The sequence below is a fragment of the Crinia signifera genome, chromosome 6, assembly GCF_055691185.1.
Source record: "Crinia signifera chromosome 6, ASM5569118v1, whole genome shotgun sequence".
NCBI classification, from domain to species: Eukaryota; Metazoa; Chordata; class Amphibia; order Anura; family Myobatrachidae; genus Crinia; species Crinia signifera.
In genome coordinates this window covers 190,010,231-190,033,300 of record NC_139222.1, presented here as the reverse complement: position 1 = coordinate 190,033,300, position 23,070 = coordinate 190,010,231, and the positions used below count along the sequence as shown (strand labels likewise).

The following is a 23,070-nucleotide window of genomic DNA, read 5'->3' as shown; positions in this document are numbered from 1 at the left end:
AGGGGTGTTCAAAAGAGGTTGACGTGTGTGACCACATGCTGGGGGGGGGGGGGGGGGGCGATTTGAACACTCTCCTTAAACAAAATGATCAAAAGGTCAATGGTTTCGTGTAATATCACATTTGTTGTCTTTTTATTCCAATATGGTAAATTCCATCGTGCCCCGACGTTTCGGTCCACAAGCGGACATTTTTAGATGGATCATCAACGTATAATATAGCATTCACCTCAGCCCTGGAGGATATGGCTGTCTAGTGTTCCCGCTAGGCTGTTTTAGCGGGGCGCTGCGCCCGGCCCGATTTTTAAAGGGCAAAATGTGCCCTGCCCCTCTAGCAGTGCCCAGCTAAAACAGCCTGCTGCCTGTCCTGCCGCAGTGCACTGGTGAAGCCCAGCGCCGCCATAGATTGCGGTGCACGGCACTTTCCCGGCAGCTCGGGGACGTAGTCACGCCCGGGCACGCCCCCTATGGTGAAGCGGCGGCCCGGGCACGCCTCCTTCGGTGACGCGGCAGTCCGGGCACGCCCCCATTTGTGACGCGCCGGCCCGGGCACGCCCCCATTCAGCAATTTAGACTTTTGGGGACACCCCTCAAATCTCAATCTCTTTTCAGATCTGCCCCACTTACAGTGCAACATGGATTTACCAAGGCGCTAAAGGTGCGATCCGAAGCTAGTACAAAAAGCATGGGCTGCATAGACTTATATGCTGTGTGATGGGATTCCTGCCTGGGCGCGCATCACATCACACGGCACCCTCGCGTCTTGTATGCCTTAAGTTACTTGCTCTTTTCTACTTTATTCTAAGTCAAAATCAGGCCTTTTATATAAATATTTTTAAAACTGCAAAAATAACGCAAGTCATTTATATTCAGTAAATGCATTCTTTAACCTTATACTTAGCATTCCTTATTGTATTAGGATCCTTACATTTATGGCTGTACATGCTATTAGTTACTTCTTATAGAAGGCACTTAAGTTTTAATGGGCATTAAGATTCTTTACAAACTAAGTTTACTGCTCTCAATTTTTATGGTAAGTAGAAAATAAAACTACCAGTATAAGAACTTGGTGTCTGATATTAATTTGATAGCGGAAAATGCATCTATAGTGGTTGAAACATTAAAAAGGTTGCAAGGTAGCAAAGGGGGCTCTATCCCAAGGGCTACAACTAGAGGACAGCCTTGCACATGCAATTGCCAATAGTGAGGGAATCATAAGGAGAACCACTGACCCTTAACAAGGAGTGGTAGGACAGAGCTTCAACCTGTGAAGATAAATCAGACAAGACCAAAATGTATTACACTCTAAGATATAAATAGCTAGTCAAATCCCTCCTCTACATCTAGAGGTAAAATAATGGAAGGACTTGTTACACAGAATGGTTCCCTGTTTATTGTCCCATGCCTGTTTATCTGGTATGAAACCTATGTGGCCGTAGTGGACCAGGGAGGGAAATACAGAATTCATATATCTGTTAGTTAGGACATTGGCATAGAACATTGCAATTGAGCAATAAGGTTAAGGGGTAACTGGAATACTACCATTTTAACATGAAACAACAATCAGAATCACCAAGAATTTATAAGTAACACAATAAATAATATAAAAGAAATTGGTCCTGAATGAGGATTACAATTAAGATGAATGCACAGGACAATTTATTTACTTGTAGGCAAACCAAAATGTCATTATGCTTACCAGATTTAGGGAGAGGACAGGGATTTTGGAATGAAGAACAGGAGGTAGACCCAATGGAAGGCGCTGGAGTGGTGCATATGGATTAAGAGACTCCAGTCTGGTGGTTTTAATGGCTATACCATGCATTTCATCATCTAGAAAAAAAATATATATATTTTTTATAATATTAATATATAATTGAATTGAAACGTTAAGCTACACTGCTGTGTCCTCGTTTTTTCGTATCCGTGAGTGCCGCCCGCAAGACCATTGCTATATATATATATATATATATATATATATATATATATATATATATATATATATATATATATATATATATATATATATATATATATATATATATATATATATATATAACAGAAGCAAAGCAGAGGGCACTCACCGTTTAGATGAAAAAAACTTTGGAGTTTATTGGAAGTAAGGCATGTTTGTTAACGTTTCGATCCTAGCACGGATCTTTGTCAAAACATCAGCAGGAGATACAAAAGTGATCCTTTCACTACAGCCACAAAGGATCACTTTTGTATCTCCTGCTGATGTTTTGACAAAGATCCGTGCTAGGATCGAAACGTTAACAAACATGCCTTACTTCCAATAAACTCCAAAGTTTTTTTCATCTAAACGGTGAGTGCCCTCTGCTTTGCTTCTGTTATTTATTGGATTTTGTCCATTGGAGTGAGCACCACAGCGACGACTGAAGTGTCATTAGGTGCGGACTTTCTGTGGATATATATATATATATATATATATATATAAAATATATACACTACACATCGGCACTCACCTTTCCTAGTTTTGGGGTGCCCTATGGCTTGTGACCACATTTTAACATTTAAACAGACATTGTAGGGGCTCTGCACACACTAAATTAATTGATAAATAGTGATTTGGTTCATGAATTGATCAATGCATTTAAGCCTGCAGCCCCCTTCACGGGACCCCACTTTTCTATATTTGATATATATATATATTTGAGATATAGATATAGATATATATATATATTTATACCGAATTTGAAATCAGGGCACTCACCAAGCAGCAATACTCCAAGTGCTTTTTTTATTCCATCAAAACATGAGTGAGTGTGAGGCTTGTGGCTTGTGAATCAGTTGCATTCTTTGTGGGACACAGGACGCCATGATTAAGGGCCTTTAACAGGTCCGAAACGTTGGCTTACTACAATTCTGTTTTGATGGAATAAAAAAAGCACTTGGAGTATTGCTGCTTGGTGAGTGCCCTGATTTCAAATTCTGTGGATTTGGACCATGTTGAAAATATGTTCCTGATGGGAGCACCACCTATGATGATTTATTACCGTGAGTGCATTGGAAACAATACTGTGTATAATATATATATATATATATATAAAAATATAAATAACTAGACCCCTTATTCACGCTCAATCTATACAGATTTTATAATTGTTATATAAAATACAAGGCAGCCTTCTCCAAGATCCCCTGTTGGCAAGTGGAGGGATACAGAATTTTGATATACAGTAGGGGAGTGGTGCCTTAAGGGGGTATGCAATCCCGGGTCATGTCTAGCGATACTTCCAAACAGCCTGGTCCCTTCCCCATTTTTGTTTTGCCCGACCACAGATCGCCAGGCTGGATTCAATGTCCCGGCTGGCGATCGGCAGAAACGGGGCATGTCCACGTAAACGGACGTGGATTGTTGATATTCGGCCGCGATTGTGATAATTCACGGCCATAATCGACAAAACGGGCCCGACTGCTTTTAAAGTCAGGCCCGTTCTGTCGATTTCGCTCACTGCTGCCGCTATTCCCCCCGTCGAAAATAACGACCAGGATTGAATACTCCCCTAAGTGTGAGGAAGTCTATTAGACAATATTGTAAATGTCAATAATAATTAACTAAAAAGACCGTATAGATGTTTTTTTCTCGTTATTAAAAGTTTTTCAGCTGGATAAAACGTATTGGGAAACTTTAAATGTATGGTCGGGATATACCAGTATTACATAGAGGCACTGCTAGTCGCTTACATTCCGTGCTGTGCCCCTTCTACTGAATAGCACTGTAAGAGATGCGTGAAAAAATACATATCAACTGCTGGAAAACCTTTGACCCCCTCAAAAGTTATATTGTTCTCAAATCTATGATCCACAGGTCTTTTTCTCATTCAAAGAGGTAATAGGCCCATCTCCAGGCCTCCACCGGAAAGAAACTGTTTTTGGATGGGCCGTAATATTAACCTGTCCAAGTATTTCAACTATTAGACAATCTATATAAGTGGAAGGATAAAATCACCTTAAAACCAGGGGATGTGTTCATCACTCAAGCACTACAAGCATTCTTGCAGTGCTTGGACAGGTTAATATGGCACATTTCCATGTTACACTTCTAATCATTTAGTACCCACCATTTACCTAATTATGTAATGATAGAATTTAAAGGCACTATGACACATACACCCAGTATGGATTTATACAATGCATGCAATTACTAGATTATTACATTTGTTCTTTGTTTTTAGTTAATCGCTTACTTAATAGAAGTATAAAAATTGTGTGGCTCGGGCTATTTGAATAATATGGAAGATACTGGACATATAAATAATGATAAAAGGCAACATATATAACTCATTTCATGGAATGGAACGGAAGTGTTCTAATTTGTGGAATAATATAGAGAATTCCTATAATGTATATCACTTCTGGCTAGAAAGTGCATGTATTGTCTTCCTTACGTGTTTTGACAAAGTCACTTGGCACTCACGGTATGAAAATTGCCAAGCAAACATTTTTATTCACCATTATGGCCTGTAATGTTGTATTATTATTTCAATAAAATGTATAGCTTTTACTGCTCTTACCTGTGAGTGATTCTTCCCAGTGTCGGCAAATGAGTTCCTCCAAACAGCCGACCACTTCTCTCCACACATCATCAAATACACAAGCCACCACAGCCTCCTTCTTGCAATACTGTGGAGAAATGGGGGGGTAGCCCATCTTCAGGCTGTCCAAGGACATAGCCCTGGTCCACTCAAAGAATTCATCATCTCTAAGACGACAAAGGTGCAATTGTAATGAACGCAAAAGCGAAATCGCTATTAAATTGTCTGTTCATTAGGTAGAGATTTCCCTCATTGACTTTGGTGAGCAGGGGTACAAAATAAATAAAACGCAATTCTCAGTATTCCCAGACACCTTTGGATATTGATATCTGTACCCTGATTCCCAAGTCTTCAATTAGCGCGAAAGGGCAACATTGTTCCTACATATTTTTAAGCATAATGTGTACTTTTACACACATTTTTCCAGGACATACCACATAAGCTAAATATCAATAGTGGTAATATCCAGTGTAGATTATATTATATAAATGGTAATTGGAACACAAATCCTTTCTTATTAACGACACCTCTACAAGTACTAGATAGAAGGACGATCATAGATTGCTCTTCTCAGATGTCTGTGACCTGTATTGTTTAACTCGGTCTGTGGTCGTAACCATACAATGACAGTGACACGAGTTAACAATAATAATAATACTGGTCAGTGTATACTGTCCAATGGCATTTTTGGAAAGACTATCCGCCTAGTCAGTACATTGTGGCATGATGCACTGATCAGGAAGCAGGTAAGCTACCATTATATTATGATATTACTCCATTTTTGCATTACAGAGCTCCGTAATTCGATGATTATCCATAAACTGTCTCTGCACTATTACCACCTTCGCCAATCACCCTGGTGTATCCAAGCTTTTTTTTCGATTAACTGTAAAATGTAGATTACTTTCTTATTTTATTCTTTTTAAGTCCATTTTTACACTTTGCCTATTTAGAATTTATTCCTATTTCTTTTGCTTTTCTAGGCTCACCTAAGCTAGGACACCATACTTGCGATTACCTCCATTCTGCGCTCCCTGCTATGGAAGGTTATTTACAAAGGAAGAAGTTAATCTGATTTCTACAGCTACATAGTTTTCCATCAATTAGTTGCAAAATATCTTTATTCTCAAGTATAAGTACTTACTTATCCCGGTTGTCAAATGCCAAGTACTCCTCTATGACACCATCTGAGAAGATTACACTAACACCATCCTCCTCTTCATCCTCGTCACCATAGAGGGAAAAGGAGACTGCAGCGCTGGCATCACTCGTTGCAGAGAGTGGAAATCTTGTACCAAAAATGCCCATCCTGTGAAATACATAACAGCTATTGACATTATATAAACCCAGAGATTCGTCCACTCAGCCAGTGGTTTTCAAACTCAGTCCTCAGTACCCCACACAGGTCACGGTTTCCAGATCACCTGGCAGGTGCATTCATTAGTCATTGACACATTTTAAAAGATTCACAGGTGGAGCTAATTATTTCACTTGCGATTCTGTGAGGAGACCTGGAAAACATGCACCGTGTGGTGTCCTGAGGACGGAGTTGTTTGAGAACCTGTGCATTAAGCCAACAAATATCTTGTTACTGGTTTAAAGGCTCACCATACCGTGGTCACAATATCAAGAAGACAATACCATACTTATAGGTGACCTCATTCACAGTATTAATTATAAATACTATGTAGATGTATATACAGTCATAATCCCACAATCTAAATGTATAATAATTCATAGCTAATTAGCTATATACACTTTTAACATGATTTGGAGTCCTGAGCTATGGTTTCTTGTGTAGCAGGATTGTACTAGAGAAACCAGTCTTTTACTGTCTGCAGTTAGAACATCATCTGCAATATTACATTTGTTGTGTCTGGGACAGGGCAGCTCTGCAACTGCTCCCATTCTGCCAGGAGCATTTCAATATATGTGGGTTTGGTTTATAGTGGGACAATACATTTGTCCCACTAGAACATATTAATGCCAGAATTAATAACATTCTAAAGGTTTTCTATTTCAAGTCTTAGAAGACAAATATTTGCAGAACGGGTTCGAATGCTTGTAAAGTCGGGCCCATTCTGCCAAGATCCCTGTTCAATACTGTAAGGGAAGACCACACTGAATAGGGCACCACTATTTCCCCCTGTCGGGAATAGCGGCGGGGGATTGAATACCCCCCCCTTAATATGGCCAAGATTTAACACCGTTTTTTAAATCACCGTCCGTTTGCATCTCTCGGCTACTGCAACCTCTTTGTCTTTGTGCTCTCCCTCATCCACATCTATATGCATGCAATTGTGATTTTGCTTATAGTTATGAACTGGTTTGCTGATGCCCAGTAATGTTGTTACTATGTCTATCATAGCTATGCTTGGCATTGCAGAACTTTATGATGCCCAATAAAGAAAAAATGCTAATAACCACACACTGCAGGTGACAGTCCCCATTCAAGTAATGTTCCTTTGCCATGCCTAGAATTCCTGCTCAGTTCACATGGCTCCTTTGGAAGTTGCTCTGAACAAATACTCCAGCAAAAGACTATTCTGTACCCTAATTATATTTATCCATTATATAGTATTCTAAAAAATATATAATAATAATAATAATAATAATAATAATAATAATAATAATAATAATAATGTTTTTTTCCAGCCAAATACTCACTCACTGGGATCCTTGGCGTGGGTAGCATTGAGCGGCACAGAAGCAGCAGCTTCAGAGGTCTGGCTGCAATACCACTTGTACCCATCATCTACAGGAGGAACAATCTGTTTGCCTTGTAGTCTGTAAAGTCAACAAATGAATACAAGTTAACAATGATGACAATTAACTAGTAATGCCCACACCATGTGCAATAATTCCTCAACATACTACCAAAGCAGCATGCACAGTGTAATGGTTAGCATTACTGCAACACAGCACTTAGGGTTAAAGTCCCACCATGGCCGTAACTGCATACAGTTTGTATATTCTCCCTGTGCCTGATTGCTTTTCTTCCAGGTACTCCGGTTTCCTCCCACATTCTAAAAATATACTGGGTAGCATACCTCCCAACAGTCCCTATTTTAGCGGGACAGTCCCGATTATCAGGGCCTGCCCCGCTGTCCCACCCGCGGGCGGCAGTGTCCCGCGGTGTGGGGGGGCTGTTGGGAGTCCCCCCCTGTCAGCTGCTAAGCAGCGGGGAATAAACGCTGTGCGCATGCGCACAGCGTCTATTCCCGCAGCCAGGGGGCTGGGGGCATGGCTAGAGGCTCACAGAGCCTCTGGGTCATGCCCACATAGCGGCAAAATGGGGGCGTGGCCTCGCGGAGAGCCGCGAGTATAGTCCACGCCACCAAATTAGGCCACGCCCCCGGAAATTTCGGCGCGCAGCAGCGTCCCGCCTGCTGAGCTGCCAAAGTTGGGAGGTATGTGGTAGGTGGATTGGCACCCAACAAAATTGTGTGTGTGTGTGTGTGTGTGTGTGTGTGTATGTATGTGTGTGTATGTATGTGTAGCAGGGAATATTGATTGTAAGCTCCCCTGGGACAGGGACTGATATGAAAGGCCAAATATTAGCTGTAAAGCAATATAAATAACTGGCAATAAATAATAATACAGTTACTTACAATTTCAATGTTTCCTTTTGCCTAAAGCACTTGACTTTTTTCTCCACATAATCTCTAAACTACAGATATGGTCAGGTGGAATAGAAACCTTGTCTACTCGATAAAGCTGGGACATCCCAATATAAACAGCTATCATCATAGATTTATTTATTTACAGTTTCTTATATAACGCAGCATATTCCGTTGCACTTTACAATTGGAAACAACAGTGATTAAACAAACTGGGTAGATACAAACCGACATTGAGGTAGGAACAATTAGGTCTGATTGGGACATTGTGTTTGTTACAGTACACCTTGTACGGTATGTGGCTTTTTAACCCTTTGAGTGCCAACATCTCTGTGAGATGCAGCAAATATCCACTAAAAATGTGAGCATCGCTCCTATTTGTTATATCAATTTAAATAAAAAATGTTTATAAGATTATATTTCCTATATATAAGGTAAACATTACTGGTCATTATGATGAATACAAATGTTTGCCTGGCAATTTTCACACAAATTCACTTGGCCCTCAAAGGGTTAAAGAATAGTCTCAGGATTTCTGGCATCTCTTTAATGTCATCATCAGCAGCAATGGTTTTCTGTATGTGTGTAGGAAAATAAACATGAAAATAACTAATGCTCCTTACCCAAATACAGACATTTTTAGTCCTTGTGACCCTTTTCGATCCCTACTCTTGACAAAAAGGTTTGCTAAGATAATTAATGACTTCAGGCTGCATTATGGAAGGGGGATGTATGTATCTGTGTGGATCCTGCTATTGGACTATATCGGAGTGGCATGCCTTCCCATAGAAAATAATCAGTCTCATACTGTATACGGAGGTCTGTCAGGTTCCAGAATATGTACAAACAAATCTGCAAAGTTTTGTTCTGCCTCCTAGGACTGATTACAACTTGAAATAAAGAGTACTATTTATGTTGGTCCCTGGCCATCTACTAAAGTAACGGATTACAGACTGGAAAAGCAACCACCTTAAATATGCAATGAAAGTGTAATACCGCAGATGTGGGAAGGACGACGTCCACTGATGGCACTCTTCCTTTAGTCCCTCTACCAGTGTATTGGCTTTCTGCTCATATAACAGCTCATCAACCTGCTTGAAAATCTTTTGTACCTGTCGTGTTGCGGCCTGGTCAAACTCCTGGGAGTAACAAGCGAGAGTACAGGTCACATGAATTACTCCAAGTAGAAGTGTTAGTAACATCATTAAATATTACAGATTGAGTTTACCATATCCAAAACATTTGGGACCAGACATATTTTGGATATCGAATGTTTCCATAGATTGGAATATTTGTAAAACATAATGAGATCTCTCAGAGCAGTGGTTCCCAAACTCGGTCCTCAGGACCCCACACAGTTCACATTTTCCAAGTCCATTTAATAGGATGAGAGATTCAGAAAGTGAGAGATTTGGTAAGAAATCTCCAGTTTTCTTAAAGCGGCAATCATTTACACTGCAAAACCAGTTTGATTATGCCATGTAAACGATTGTCGCTTAAAAAAAAAACCTGGAGAATTCTTACCAAATCTCTCACTATTAAATTTCTCCCCAAAAAGTCTCTTTATTCCATTTGTTTATTGAAGCTTTCATATGTGACAAGAAGATCATTTAACTTTCAACATACAGTAGTAAAATATAAGCACATAAGCCCTTATTCAGATCTGATCGCAGTACAAATTTGTTCTCAAAATGGGCAAAACCATGTGCACTGCAGGTGGGGCAGATGTACCATGCAAACAGAGAGTTAGATTTGTATGAGTTATTTTGTTTCTGTGCAGGGTAAATACTGGCTGCATTATTTTTACACTACAATTTAGATTTCAGTTTCAACACACCCCACTCAAAATGTAACTCTCTGCACATGTTACATCTGCCCCACCAGCAGTGCAAGTGTTTTTCCCATTTTGAGAACAAATTTGTACTGCGATACAATATGAAATGACAAAAAGCCAGAATACAGTAGTAAAATCACTGTACTGACAAACACATTGCATGGGGAAATCCTAATGTAAATGGGGGGGGGGGGGGTACAGTTCTGCTGTAGAAAGTGGCAGAACCTATGAAACTTTCCCAAGTTGAAAAAAACTTAGTTTGTGAAGAGATGTCTCCAACCAATCCATATGGAAAATGAAAAAGTTCATCTTTAATTAAATAATTGAAATTGCTTAATCGTCTGGGAACATGTCTAATACTTCTGTTAGGGGTCAACCCTAGTGTCCACAATGACCTTGCAGAGGCAACTTGTCACAATGGCTACACTTTTCGGCACATAGGGCTCCCAGCACTTTTGTACCAAGTCGGACTGATTTCAGTCCATGAAGGATACGAGTTTTGGTGCCGATACTGGCAACATCACATTGCACCCTTTGCACACTGGGGGTTATTCTAGTTCACTCGCAAAGGCACAATCACTCTCTTATACACAAAACCATGTGCACTGCAGGTGGGGCTGATGTAACATGTGCAGAGAGAGTAAGATTTGGGTGAGTTAATGTTGGGTGAGTTAATGTTTCTGTGCAGATTAAATACGGTCTGCTTTATTTTTACACTGCACTATAGATATCAGTTTTAAGTACAAACCTCACCCAAATCTAACTCTCTCTGCACATATTACATCAACCCCACCTGCAGTGCACATGGTTTTGTCCAAAAGAGAGTGATTGTGCCTTTGCAAGTGAACTAGAATAACCCCCACAGTACGACTGACTCCTAACTACAGAATCCTCCAGAGCTCTATACATCTATATATGCATAGTGCAGCCAGTGTCTCAAAAGCCACAGACAACTACAATTGCACATCCACATGAACAAATGAATATCTGTCTCACAAAACGTATATTTATTTTCTCACCTGCCACGCTGGGTAATAGTGTCAATGCTGCCCTGTTTTCCGGCGTGCGGGTCACAGGGCGGAAGTGCGTCATACACTACATGTCACTGCCGCTCAGTGGAACGCAAAACCCGGAAGTGTGCGTTCCACAGCGCGCATAGAGCCAGGCAACTTAGATTACAGCGTGCTGGGCTGTAAGAAATATCTATATTTCAAGTGGGGCATATATGATGGACAACTGGCGCTTCACTATGCAACTTTATAAATAACAATTCGGACAAGCATCATTTATATTACTTTTGAAAAATCTATATCATCTATATTAATATTATGTGGCCACAAGCTCATTGGGTATATTGGGTATAGCCAGCACTACCGCCACCTAGTGTACGTAAAGTGTCAAGTACAAAAAATTACTTAAAAAAACCCACAAAAAAACATATATAAATAATTTATATACATAGGAACTGCTACTATTGGTTGCTCAGAACATCATCATACTTATTTTAAATTCAAAGATAAACTGGAAAGGAGTTATTTTCATTAAGACCCTTCGGGGCCACTGTATCCAACTTGTGGATCCACCTAGCCTCCTTCCTCAACAAGACTAGGCCACGATCACCACCCCTCAACATCGGCGGCACCCAGTCTATAATCATGCACCTCAGGGTGGAAATTTGGTGCTTTAATTTTAAAAAAAGTGCGGCAACAGGTTTGTCAGTTTTCTGATGGGCATACGCGAGTCTGATGGACGACCTATGCTGGTTCATTCTCTCACGAAAGGTGCGTATCGTCTTGCCCACATATAATAGGCCACAAGGGCACTGCAGAAAGTACACAACATGATCTAATGTGCAAGTTAGATGATGCTCAATCTTGATGTTCCGACCTGTATGGGGATGATGGAACGAGGGACCACATATGAGACCTTGACAGCTGGTACAACTCGGGCATTTAAAACACCCTGATTTCGCCAACAACCATCTCTTGTCCGTGGTCGGACTTGGTGTAACGTCTGGTCTTAGTAGAATGTCCTTCAAGTTCTGTCCCCGTCGGGCTGCAATCAGTGGTGGCGCTTTTGTGATCGTGTTGAAGATTGGGTCTGTACCCAGGATGCGCCAATTCCTTTTGATGGACTTCTCCACTTTCTTGGTGTTGACTAAAAAACATTTTTTGTATCATGGCGGTTACTACATGCAGGTATCAGGGACCGCCATGGGTTCGAATTTGGCACCAGGGTTCGCCAATCTATATATGGCGGCTTATGAGGCGACTAACATCCTTGACAGATACAATGCGAACATCATTCATTACAAACGTTTCATTGACGATTTGTTTATCGTATGGAGAGGCTCAATGGAGTCCTTTTATCTGATGGTTCAGAAATTGAATGAACTGGACAGCCCCATCCGATTTACTGCTATGGCAGATCAACAGAGCATCAATTTTCTGGACGTGACGGTACTAAGGAGTGGTAAACGGTTGGACTATACACTGTTTCGGAAAACAACCAATAGAAATACATTGTTGTGGGCATCTAGCCACCACCCTGACAGGTTGAAATCTAGGCTACCAATTTCCCAAATACTAAGGGTATTCCGAAACAACTCTGTACCAGATGTAGCGGAGCAACAAGTACTGGACTGTTGTCGGAGATTTCGAGCCCGAGGGTACAGCGAGAGAGATATACAACAGAGTCTGGCGAGGGCTAGACAAATTCATAATTCATCAGAACCAAGACCTAAGTGCAATGAGCAACGCATGACAGTGGTTATGAAATGTGATGCAAAATTTAAGAGAGTGGAGAAGTCCATCAAAAGGAATTGGCGCATCCTGGGTACAGACCCAATCTTCAACACGATCACAAAAGCGCCACCACTGATTGCAGCCCGACGGGGACAGAACTTGAAGGACATTCTACTAAGACCAGACGTTACACCAAGTCCGACCACGGACAAGAGATGGTTGTTGGCGAAATCAGGGTGTTTTAAATGCCCGAGTTGTACCACCTGTCAAGGTCTCATATGTGGTCCCTCGTTCCATCATCCCCATACAGGTCGGAACATCAAGATTGAGCATCATCTAACTTGCACATTAGATCATGTTGTGTACTTTCTGCAGTGCCCTTGCGGCCTATTATATGTGGGCAAGACGATACGCACCTTTCGTGAGAGAATGAACCAGCATAGGTCGTCCATCAGACTCGCGTATGCCCATCAGAAAACTGACAAACCTGTTGCCGCACATTTTTTAAAATTAAAGCACCAAATTTCCACCCTGAGGTGCATGATTATAGACTGGGTGCCGCCGATGTTGAGGGGTGGTGATCGTGGCCTAGTCTTGTTGAGGAAGGAGGCTAGGTGGATCCACAAGTTGGATACAGTGGCCCCGAAGGGTCTTAATGAAAATAACTCCTTGTCAGTTTATCTTTGAATTTAAAATAAGTATGATGATGTTCTGAGCAACCAATAGTAGCAGTTCCTATGTATATAAATTATTTATATATATATGTGTTTTTGTAAAAAATTTTGTGTTTTTTTTTTAAAGTAATTTTTTGTACTTGACACTTTACGTACACTAGGTGGCGGTAGTGCTGGCTATACCCAATATACCCAGTGAGCTTGTGGCCACATAATATTAATATAGATGATATAGATTTTTCAAAAGTAATATAAATGATGCTTGTCCGAATTGTTATTTATAAAGTTGCATAGTGAAGCGCCAGTTGTCCATCATATATGCCCCACTTGAAATATAGATATTTCTTACAGCCCAGCACGCTGTAATCTAAGTTGCCTGGCTCTATGCGCGCTGTGGAACGCACACTTCCGGGTTTTGCGTTCCACTGAGCGGCAGTGACATGTAGTGTATGACGCACTTCCGCCCTGTGACCCGCACGCCGGAATACAGGGCAGCATTGACACTATTACCCAGCATGGCAGGTGAGAAAATAAATATACGTTTTGTGAGACAGATAGATATTCATTTGTTCATGTGGATGTGCAATTATAGTTGTCTGTGGCTTTTGAGACACTGGCTGCACTATGCATATGCTGTGTAATTGGAGCTTAATTGATGGGAGTGTCCACAGGCTCAGTGTGGGTATATAGGTAGTATCTGGTCAATTGGTGGTTATGCACTTTAGGAGGTGAGAGTGGGGGCCTTGAGAAAGGTCCAAAGGTGAACCGAAACGTTGGCCCGTGGCCCACTGTCATGCACATTGCACTTTATACTTTGATGGATTGAGATGGATTAAAAAGACATCCAAATTGAAAGTCCGGTGAGTGTCCTCATTTTTTTCTGCAAGATATATATATATATATATTATATACTTAGGAGAGTGCTGGATATTCTACACCTGCATAGGTGTGGATACACCCCGGATTATAATTGGACATACGTTTTACACGCATCTCCTTTATCTGGCACCCCGTGACATCTCGATTATCAGTGCGAGTGCGGTCTATACATGAAACACATACATACATATATATATATATATATATATATATATATATATATATATATATATTAAAAGTGTAAGGCTGATTTTTAGGAGTGACTTATTTGTATGATGTTGTTCCATTGAGCAGATCACATCATATACCAAATGAAAGCTGTTGGGTCCATAGATGTGCAGAATTATAATTGGCATTGTGATCAGTTGCTTTGTTTAGGAGTTATGTGACAAAGTGTCCGCCAGCCAATCCCAATGCATCACCTTTGAGCGCTTTGAAAAATCTCTGCCTGTCCACCTGCTGGGTGGCCTGCCGGGTGGCCTGGAATCTGTCACAGTTACGAGCAGCCGCCCACTTAGCAGGGATACTACGGGGTATGGACTCCTTAGGCTGGGGCCACATTTAGAGTTTTATCGGGTCCCATTCAGCGGGACTCACTTGGCAGGAAGGAGACTGTACACAGTCTCCTATGTTGCTGGTCCCACATATGCAGCAGGGCCAACTGGATTTCAAGAAAAACATATACATTTGCATTAATGTGTTTTACTTGAAATCCGGTTGTGGCACTGGCCAGATCCTGCAGGATCCAGCCAAAATGCAAAGGACCTAATTCAGGTTGATTTTCAAAATCTCTCTCTAATGATCAAAACCTTGTGCACTGCAGGTGGGGCAGATGTAACATGTGAGAGAGCTACATTTGAGTGTGTGGGGGGGGGGTTTCAAACTGAAATCTAAATTGCAGTGTAAAAAAAATAGAGCAGCCAGTATTTACTCTGCACAGAAACAAAATAACTCACCCAAATCATCTGCCCAGCAAACCTTTACCCATGAGCACATCAGCTAGTTTTATATTATGTCCTGTATGGTTACAGGGACATGCATTTATTCTATTTGCTGAGCATTAAAAATAAAAATGAAAAGTGTGTGGGTAAGAGAGAAAGTCAGAACACCCAATGACTTTACATTTGTGACAAACATTAAACATGTTGCAATATTCTTTACAGCCATGTGGCCTAATTCAGCATGGATTCCTAACCAAAGAATGTGCAAAATGAGCGATAATCGAAGGACTGCACATGCGTACCATAGAAACTTGCAATTTTCTGGGTGTGTCTGTGCCCAGGCGGTCTGTGACGTCAGAGATCCTGTCTCACAATTGCACAGACCGGAAAAACTCTGATAGTGAATTGCATATGGATTTGCAAACAATAGCAATTAGAAATCCATTTGCAATTTAGCAAGAGAGGTTTTCTCTTTCTGGGTGGCGACTTTCACCTTGCAGCCCACTGCGAATGCTCACATTAGTGATCCATGCTGAATTAGGTCCCTAGTTGCTGATAATTATGTCAGGCATTGCTGAAAGAGGAGACTTTCAGTGAGGGGCGATTGTTGGCCGTACTGTTTTACCACATGTGCACACTGTGCAGCTACCAAGGGCTGACACTCCGATCCACCTTTACCCAGAGGCAGACTGAGCCTAGGCTAGAACCTCCGGAGCTTCTTGGGCCAGATGTACTAAGTTTAGAAAAGTGATGAAATGGAGAGTGATAACAACCAATCAGCACCTAACTGTTATTTTTCAAACACTGCCTATAACTCGGCAGTTAGGAACTGATTGGCTGGTGGTTTATCACTCTCCACTTTATCACTTCTCAAGGCTTAGCAAATCTCGTCCTTGGCAAGGCTGGTACAGAATGTTACCTGGAGCGATGTGAAGCGTCTTTCCATGCCTGCCTCTCAGCTGGTAGCCGTACAAATGGAGCATTATATGACCATACTCTCTAGTGACTTCATATTGGAATTTTTGTTTCTATTTTGATCTGTACTCTCAAAGCAATGGCCACCAAAACTAGAATGAATCCGTCTTTTCATTGGAACAAATGCATTCACTCTCTCAACAAAAATTAAAAGGTATAGCCTGCACTTTGGAAGTGGCTTGCCACTGTAAACAATGCGTTTATGGGGCTTCGTAATGAAGCTGACTGATGGGCTGCCCTGTCCTGTCTAATTAGGTGTATTCAGGATTCCGTGACCTTTATTTACTTTCTATACTATCAGCCATGGAGAAGCTATTTGTTACAGTGAGTAACCCTGACTGTTGGGAGTCTGGGGCATGGGTCTTCCTACAGTACTACTATTCCGGAAAGTACGGTCTATACATTATTAAGCATATCACCTGTAAACTAATTGAAATTAATAAAAAAAACTATTTAAGATGTCTTACATCAAAGCCCCAAGATATGACAGAACTGTTGTCAGAAGATAGACCGGCACAGCTCTGAAACTCTAAAGATGAAACTTCGGCATCACTTTTTAGGAACCCTGATTTTTCAGAGACATCGGATTTACTGAAAACAGAGAGAAATGTTTATGGTTTGTACAAAGACATGCATATTTAAAGAGAAAATGCACTATTATACTAGTATTTTACTATACATGCATTCTTCATTATTATTGCAGCAGCAAATGGCCATGTACTGCTGTCTGGCGTAAGTGCTGTACTTATACAACTGATTGACAGATATGTACCCATACTGTTTTGCTGCAGTCGCTCCAAACAGCTTGGGATGACAGATCACATAAGAAAATTGTTAAGCATTGAGCATTTTTTGCAAAAAATGTGCACAAGCTGCAATGCAATGAGTCAAGAACAGACTGTACTGATTAATATGATACAGGACACTAGTATATCTGTGTGAGACTAGGTCTCTTAAGGTGCCCCATACATGCACCGATTTTGCATCGCATTGCATGCATTGTGCATGCGATGCAATCAAAAGACAGTACAAAAAGTATGTGCAGCACATACTTTTTGTACTGTGCGATGAGATGCCACGGGAGCGCGCATCTCATAGCACACATCGCACCGGGAAAATCGGTGCGTGTATGGGCACCTTAACTCTGTACACAAAGTGCTACAATGTAGCAGATGCAGCAGTTCTCCTCCATATACAGGCTCAGTCACACACAATATATCAAATTAGTCTCCTTGTAATTCCTAGCTACATTGCATTGTAACGACACTTTTTTGGGCAAAAATTTTTGGGGGGCAACTCTGCCAACCCAATGTTGTCAGAGTTGGGCGGAACGTGACGGCACACTCACATCAGGCATCTTACTCAGGCATTGATTCTTAATTATGAATTCACAAAATAAAATAACCGTACCCAGATGTCATAAAACAGTATTTCTAGTATATCCTGACCCATGAAAAGATTTACCGTGGCTAGGAAAGATATTCACCCCCTTAGGCATTTTTATATCCGGTTCTGTTACATGGAACCATACTATTTATTCCTACTAAAAAACACAAAGTATTTTAATAAGTGCCAAAACAAAGAAATGATTCCAAGTTTGGATAATAATAATAATTATTAAAAAAATATATATATATTTTGAATGAATAAAATGAAAATAAAGGATTGTATTAGGATTATTTTACTATAACTAAGATATATACTATACTAAGATATATACTAAGAAACAGCAAAAATATACTGTATTTGTACCGATAAAGGCCCTTATTCTGATCTGTGCGGCCGGAGCCGCATACGTTGCTCCGGCCGCACAAACCAAACCCCGCCTACAAGACGGATCGCCACGGCCGTCCGTACGCGGACGGCTGGCGATCCGCATGAAAATGGTGGGGCGTACGCCTCCACCATGGTGGGAGCTGCCCCCTGCATTCGATGGTCGACGACCATCGAAGGCAGGGCCGCACGCTCCACCAGCTCACGCAAGCTTAGACCACACGGACAATCGTCCGTGTGAAAGCTTGTATTTGGGCGGAGAGCTGACATCCGGCGATGTCAGCTTTCCGCCCCCATCACTGGCGTCATAGCCTCATTACCATGCATACGCCCCGCGTTTGCATGGGAACGCCCATGAAACGCGGGGCGTATGCATAGGGAAATGAGGGTATTAAGCCCCTCACGCCCCTATACGCCCCCTTTGCGGCGTATAAAATTTTTGTGCGGCGATTTCGCCTGCACATGCGCAGAGTGACCTCTGCGCATGTGCAGAGTGAAAACATCGGCGGTACGGCCGCACGCGGGCCGTACCGCCGAGATCAGAATAAGGGCCAAAGTCTTTTTGACAGTGGGAAGCCTCTCATGACCAAACAAGTACAAAAAAAGAACATCTACTCTGGCAGAATATGTGCCTCTAACAGCAGAATGGGGGATTTTTTTTTAAACAGAATTTTAGATTTGCCAAAGGAATTTGAAAAATAAAAATACCTAGAAGAGCAAAATAATTGCTAAAAAATGTATATGACAACAGTGGCTTGATTTTAGCTCTCAACACTATCAATATTTTAAATAATTTATTTTCTGTATTTCGTATGGAATACATAGAGTGTTTGTTTCAAGCATGGGAAGGTTTTGTCAACTTAATGCCCAGGACTGTGAAAATACAGATGCATTGATGTTTTTGATCTTGCTATTGGCAAGCCAGATAAGTTTGAGGTTATGGGGGTGGGGGGGGGGACTCAATTGTTTATCACCCCCAATCTCATATCTAAAGTGACCGGAGATTGCGGGGGGGGATAGTCAATTAATGTTTTTGAATGCGTTTATTAAAGTTGTTAGATTTATATGACATTGTGCTAGGGTACTCTGTTTCTCTCCAGCGTTTCTATTACTATTGTCCTATTTATTATAACTCATTGTACGCTGCATGTAGTCCAGCTTATGGAATGGTCTGTACCTCTCACAATCAGACTCCCCTTCAGATTGTTCATTGCGAAGAGATGCGGAGAATGTGTCTAGTTTGTCTGGAAGGTGATTTTCTGCAACTTTTGTAACAGTCTGAGCGCTGGAAATAAACAAATATATCAAATTGATGGCAAATGTTACAGCTTATTATTATGAATTAAAAGTGCAGTATTAGACAGAAATAGTTGAATCTAAAGAACAAAACAAACAAGAGTAGCAAAAGGTAAAAGATGCAAGCACAACTTTAAATAACATAACATTGTGCCATCTGTATGTACCTTATAGAGGGTGGTGTTTACAGTTGATACTGCCCAATGCTTATGAATGAATAGAAGCTACAATGATTGTGTATAATTCACATGTTCATGCCTCCCTATCCAAACCCACTACTGATAGCTGGGTCTTGGAAAGATTTTGCATGCTTACATTCATTGGGCGGATCCAGAGGTGGAGCTGCAGCACAGTTCATAATTCAAATAGGGGAGCCAGACCAACTGCCACTCCAAACTGACTCACTGGCAGTGTTTCTCCCCTATTTGAATTTTGAAATGTGCTGCAGTCCGACCTCTGGAGCTGCCACTTCTTACATTACTTCTACAGCAAACATAACTAATGAACAACATACTTACATTTGTAGAGTCTGTGATACTGGTTTCCTTTTGTATCTGGAAATCATCCTAGTACACAAGTCACTCCTTTAATTCTGCTTGATACCTGCATTTCACAGAATTGTTTTAAGTGTCACAGAGAAAACAACCGCAGAAGGTCTAGTTTCACAGAATTGTGCAGATGTTAATGTAGAGCATTGGTAGCCAACTACGGTCCTTGAGAGCTACAGTACCAACAGTTCACATTTTCCAGACAACCTAGCTGCTGCAAAGATGCACTCATTACTAGCTGAAACATTTTCAAAGATCCACAGGTGGAGCTAATTACTTCACTTGTGATTCTGTGAGGAGATCTGGAAAACATTAAAGCCCCATACACACGGGGGAGATATATTGCTCAGCCATATATTGCTAGAAAACGGGAGCGCGCACCCGGCAATTTATCACCGGGGCACACTCCCATCACTGGCAATATGGTCGCCTGCACCCATATTTCCAGCAATTTCAGCCCCTATCGCCCCCGTGTGTACACAGCTTAACTGTTGGTAGCTCTCGAGGACTGGAGTTGGCTACCCCAGATGTAGAGCCTAATCAGCACCATTCTATCCCACATTACATTCCCTACTCCCTTCCTAAAATAAAAAAAAATATTTTATAACCGGGTTTCTTTCTTAACTAATATCCTCATGCAAAACAGCAATCACACATAGATTTTTTTAAATAGTAAGTTAAGTGCCTTCTAAAGATATACGCATAATCATTCAGCTATCGTCCTACTATTTGTTATCTCTTTTCAACATCTCTGTGGAGGGAAAACAGGCATGACTTCCACACTTAGGGGTCGAAGGGTGCGGATGATTTGCCGAGTGCTAATCATCACAACACCCGGGACACAGTTTACGGCGGGCCGAATTCACTGAAAAATACTCGTACCATAGGGGTGCGCGCAAATTTCAGTGAATTCGGCCCTGCGAAGGGCGCAAGTTAGGGTCAATTTGGGTGCTGTTTTCAGCGTAAAAACAGCACCCGAATGGCAACTCGCACCCTTCGGGGTTAATAGGATCGACCCCACAGACTCATACTAGCCAGAAGCATGTATTGGGAAGGCAGACACATTACACTATTAATGAAAAAAAAACTTTAAGCCTGAAAGGCTATTTTAATTACACAGTAACAGTATTTATGTGAAAAATGTCAGCCATGAATATGACATTTAGCTCTGTCAATGTAACTGATGATGATGAAACCATTACTTTATGTACATTGTGCTACAGTGCCAGCTGGTCAGCCTAAAGCCAAAGTTTCCTTCACATACCACAAGCACTAGATCCTCCTTTACATTCACATTGTTAGTATGAATGGCGATTCCCTGAGCATCCATACACGTGTGTTTAGCAGCATTACAAGGGGAGCTTCATGTGTATTAGCCATACTTGCCTACCTGACTCTCTCCATGCGGGAGAAAATACTCTGTTTCTGGACTTCCCTGGTAATGTATGATTTCCATCACCTGTGGGGAGCTAGGTAAAGGTGTTTCACCACGGATGATGGCAATCATATATTACCAGGGAAGTCCAGGAACAGAGCATTTTCTCCCGCATGGAGAGGGTCCGGTAGGCGAGTATGGTATTAGCCTAGGGCACCTAGAACCTTTAATCAGTCCATGGATAAAACATACCTCCCAACATGACCCTCTCCTAGGCTTCATCTACACATTGCATTTTGACAGGTCCCTTTTAAAGGGAGAAGCCTGCAAATTTAAATCTATGGCTGCATCTACACATTGCATTTTAGCAGGAAGCAAACTGGAGCTGTTTAGCAGGATGCTTCAGGGTTGCCTACCATCCCGGAATGGCCTGGAGTCTCCCGAAAATCGGGTCCCCCTCCCGGCCCCCCAGAAAGGTGAGTAATCCTCCCGGATTAAGGGGGACCCCCACTGCGCCCCCCGATCGCGGGCATCTTCCACCGACGTCGGCATTTAAATGCCGCAACCCGCCGTTTCTCAGAGGAGGGGGCGGAGCTAAAATGTCACAATAGCGTCATTTTAGCCCGACCCCTCCAGAGATCAGTGAATTCGGCTATTTTGCATCCTGGGGATGGGACTTAATGATGTCACAATCAAGCCCTGCGCCAGAACTGCTGCTGAAAGGAGATTCGTAAAGTCAGCAACCCTGGGATGCTTTCTCAAGAGGATATATACACAAGCCTGCTGTATCCTGCTAAAACACAATGTGTAGACACAAGAAACTGCATCCTGCTAAACAGGATCTTGTTCGACTGCCTCCTGCTAAAAGGTAATGTGTAGATGCAGCCCTAGAGGGACAGAATGCTTTAGACCACAGGTTCTCAATGTTGGTCCTCAGGACCCACACAGTACATGTTTTGCAGGTCTCCTCACAGAATCAAGTTAAATAATTAAGCTCCAGCTATGGATCTTTTAAAATGTCAGTCAGCAATGAGGGGTATGGGTAAAAACCGGACCAGAACAAGACCCCCGGACCGGACATCATAATCTGCAGTCCGGAGCTTGTAGTGTCCGGTTCGGGGGTGTCCTGTCCGGGGGGGCTGCCTGATACTCCTGTCACAAGGGAGTGGAGGAGGGGGGAGAATAAAGCCTTCCGGTATGGTTCAGGCATTTAGCAAAAACCGGAACGGTCTGGACCACACGGGGAGGCTGTAATCTCAGTTTACCCATGTCTCTGATGATAGCAATCACAGGGACCCCCCGGGACAAGACACCACCCGGAATAGACACTACAAGCTCCGAACTGCAGATTTTGATGTCCGGTCTGGTAGTCCGGGTCCGGTTTTTACATAGTCCCACAATGAGTGCACCTGTCGGGTGACCTGGAAAGTGTGAACTGTGTGGGGTTCTGTGGACTGAGTTTGAGAGCCACTGCTCTAGGTCTACACTTCCTTCTTCATTTATGATTGCCCTCACCTGTGGTGACACACCTTTCTTTTCAACAAATCCATTCAACACAGGCGATGGCAATCATACATTAAGAAGGAAGCCTAGGAACAGAACATTGTGTCCCTCCTGAATGGGTCATGTTAGGAGGTATGATATAATGTAGGGATAATTTGTTAACTACTAGGGCATTTTGACATCTACAGTACTAGCGCCTCTCATTCAGGTTGCAGTAAACTCTTATAAGTTATACAGCATAGTACTGGGTACCCACCACCAGGTAGGAAATCAGCACACACCTCTGCAGCCAGCTATCCATCACTGATACTGTACTCTGCTGCTCCCACTTAACCCATGGCTTACTCGCACC

At 41.9% G+C, this 23,070-nt stretch overlaps 1 protein-coding gene across 4 annotated transcripts in view; it reads right to left on the bottom strand.

The window, feature by feature from the left end:
• The window catches only part of FAM149B1 (family with sequence similarity 149 member B1), a 43,466-nt gene that overhangs the window by 19,651 nt on the left and 745 nt on the right, over positions 1 to 23,070 (bottom strand). For all 4 annotated transcript variants that reach the window (XR_014444567.1, XR_014444566.1, XM_083148458.1 and 1 more), the window contains exons 2-9: positions 19,811 to 19,895; positions 19,174 to 19,281; positions 16,691 to 16,814; positions 9,173 to 9,315; positions 7,224 to 7,343; positions 5,701 to 5,865; positions 4,536 to 4,723; positions 1,697 to 1,830 (exon numbers count right to left, since the gene is read on the bottom strand). Coding sequence is in view for 2 of the 4 variants with exons in the window: in XM_083148458.1 (XP_083004584.1) it covers positions 1,697 to 1,830; positions 4,536 to 4,723; positions 5,701 to 5,865; positions 7,224 to 7,343; positions 9,173 to 9,315; positions 16,691 to 16,814; positions 19,174 to 19,281; positions 19,811 to 19,857 (1,029 nt within the window). In the remaining 2 variants the exon portion in view is untranslated. The remainder of the gene's footprint in view (positions 1 to 1,696; positions 1,831 to 4,535; positions 4,724 to 5,700; positions 5,866 to 7,223; positions 7,344 to 9,172; positions 9,316 to 16,690; positions 16,815 to 19,173; positions 19,282 to 19,810; positions 19,896 to 23,070) is intronic.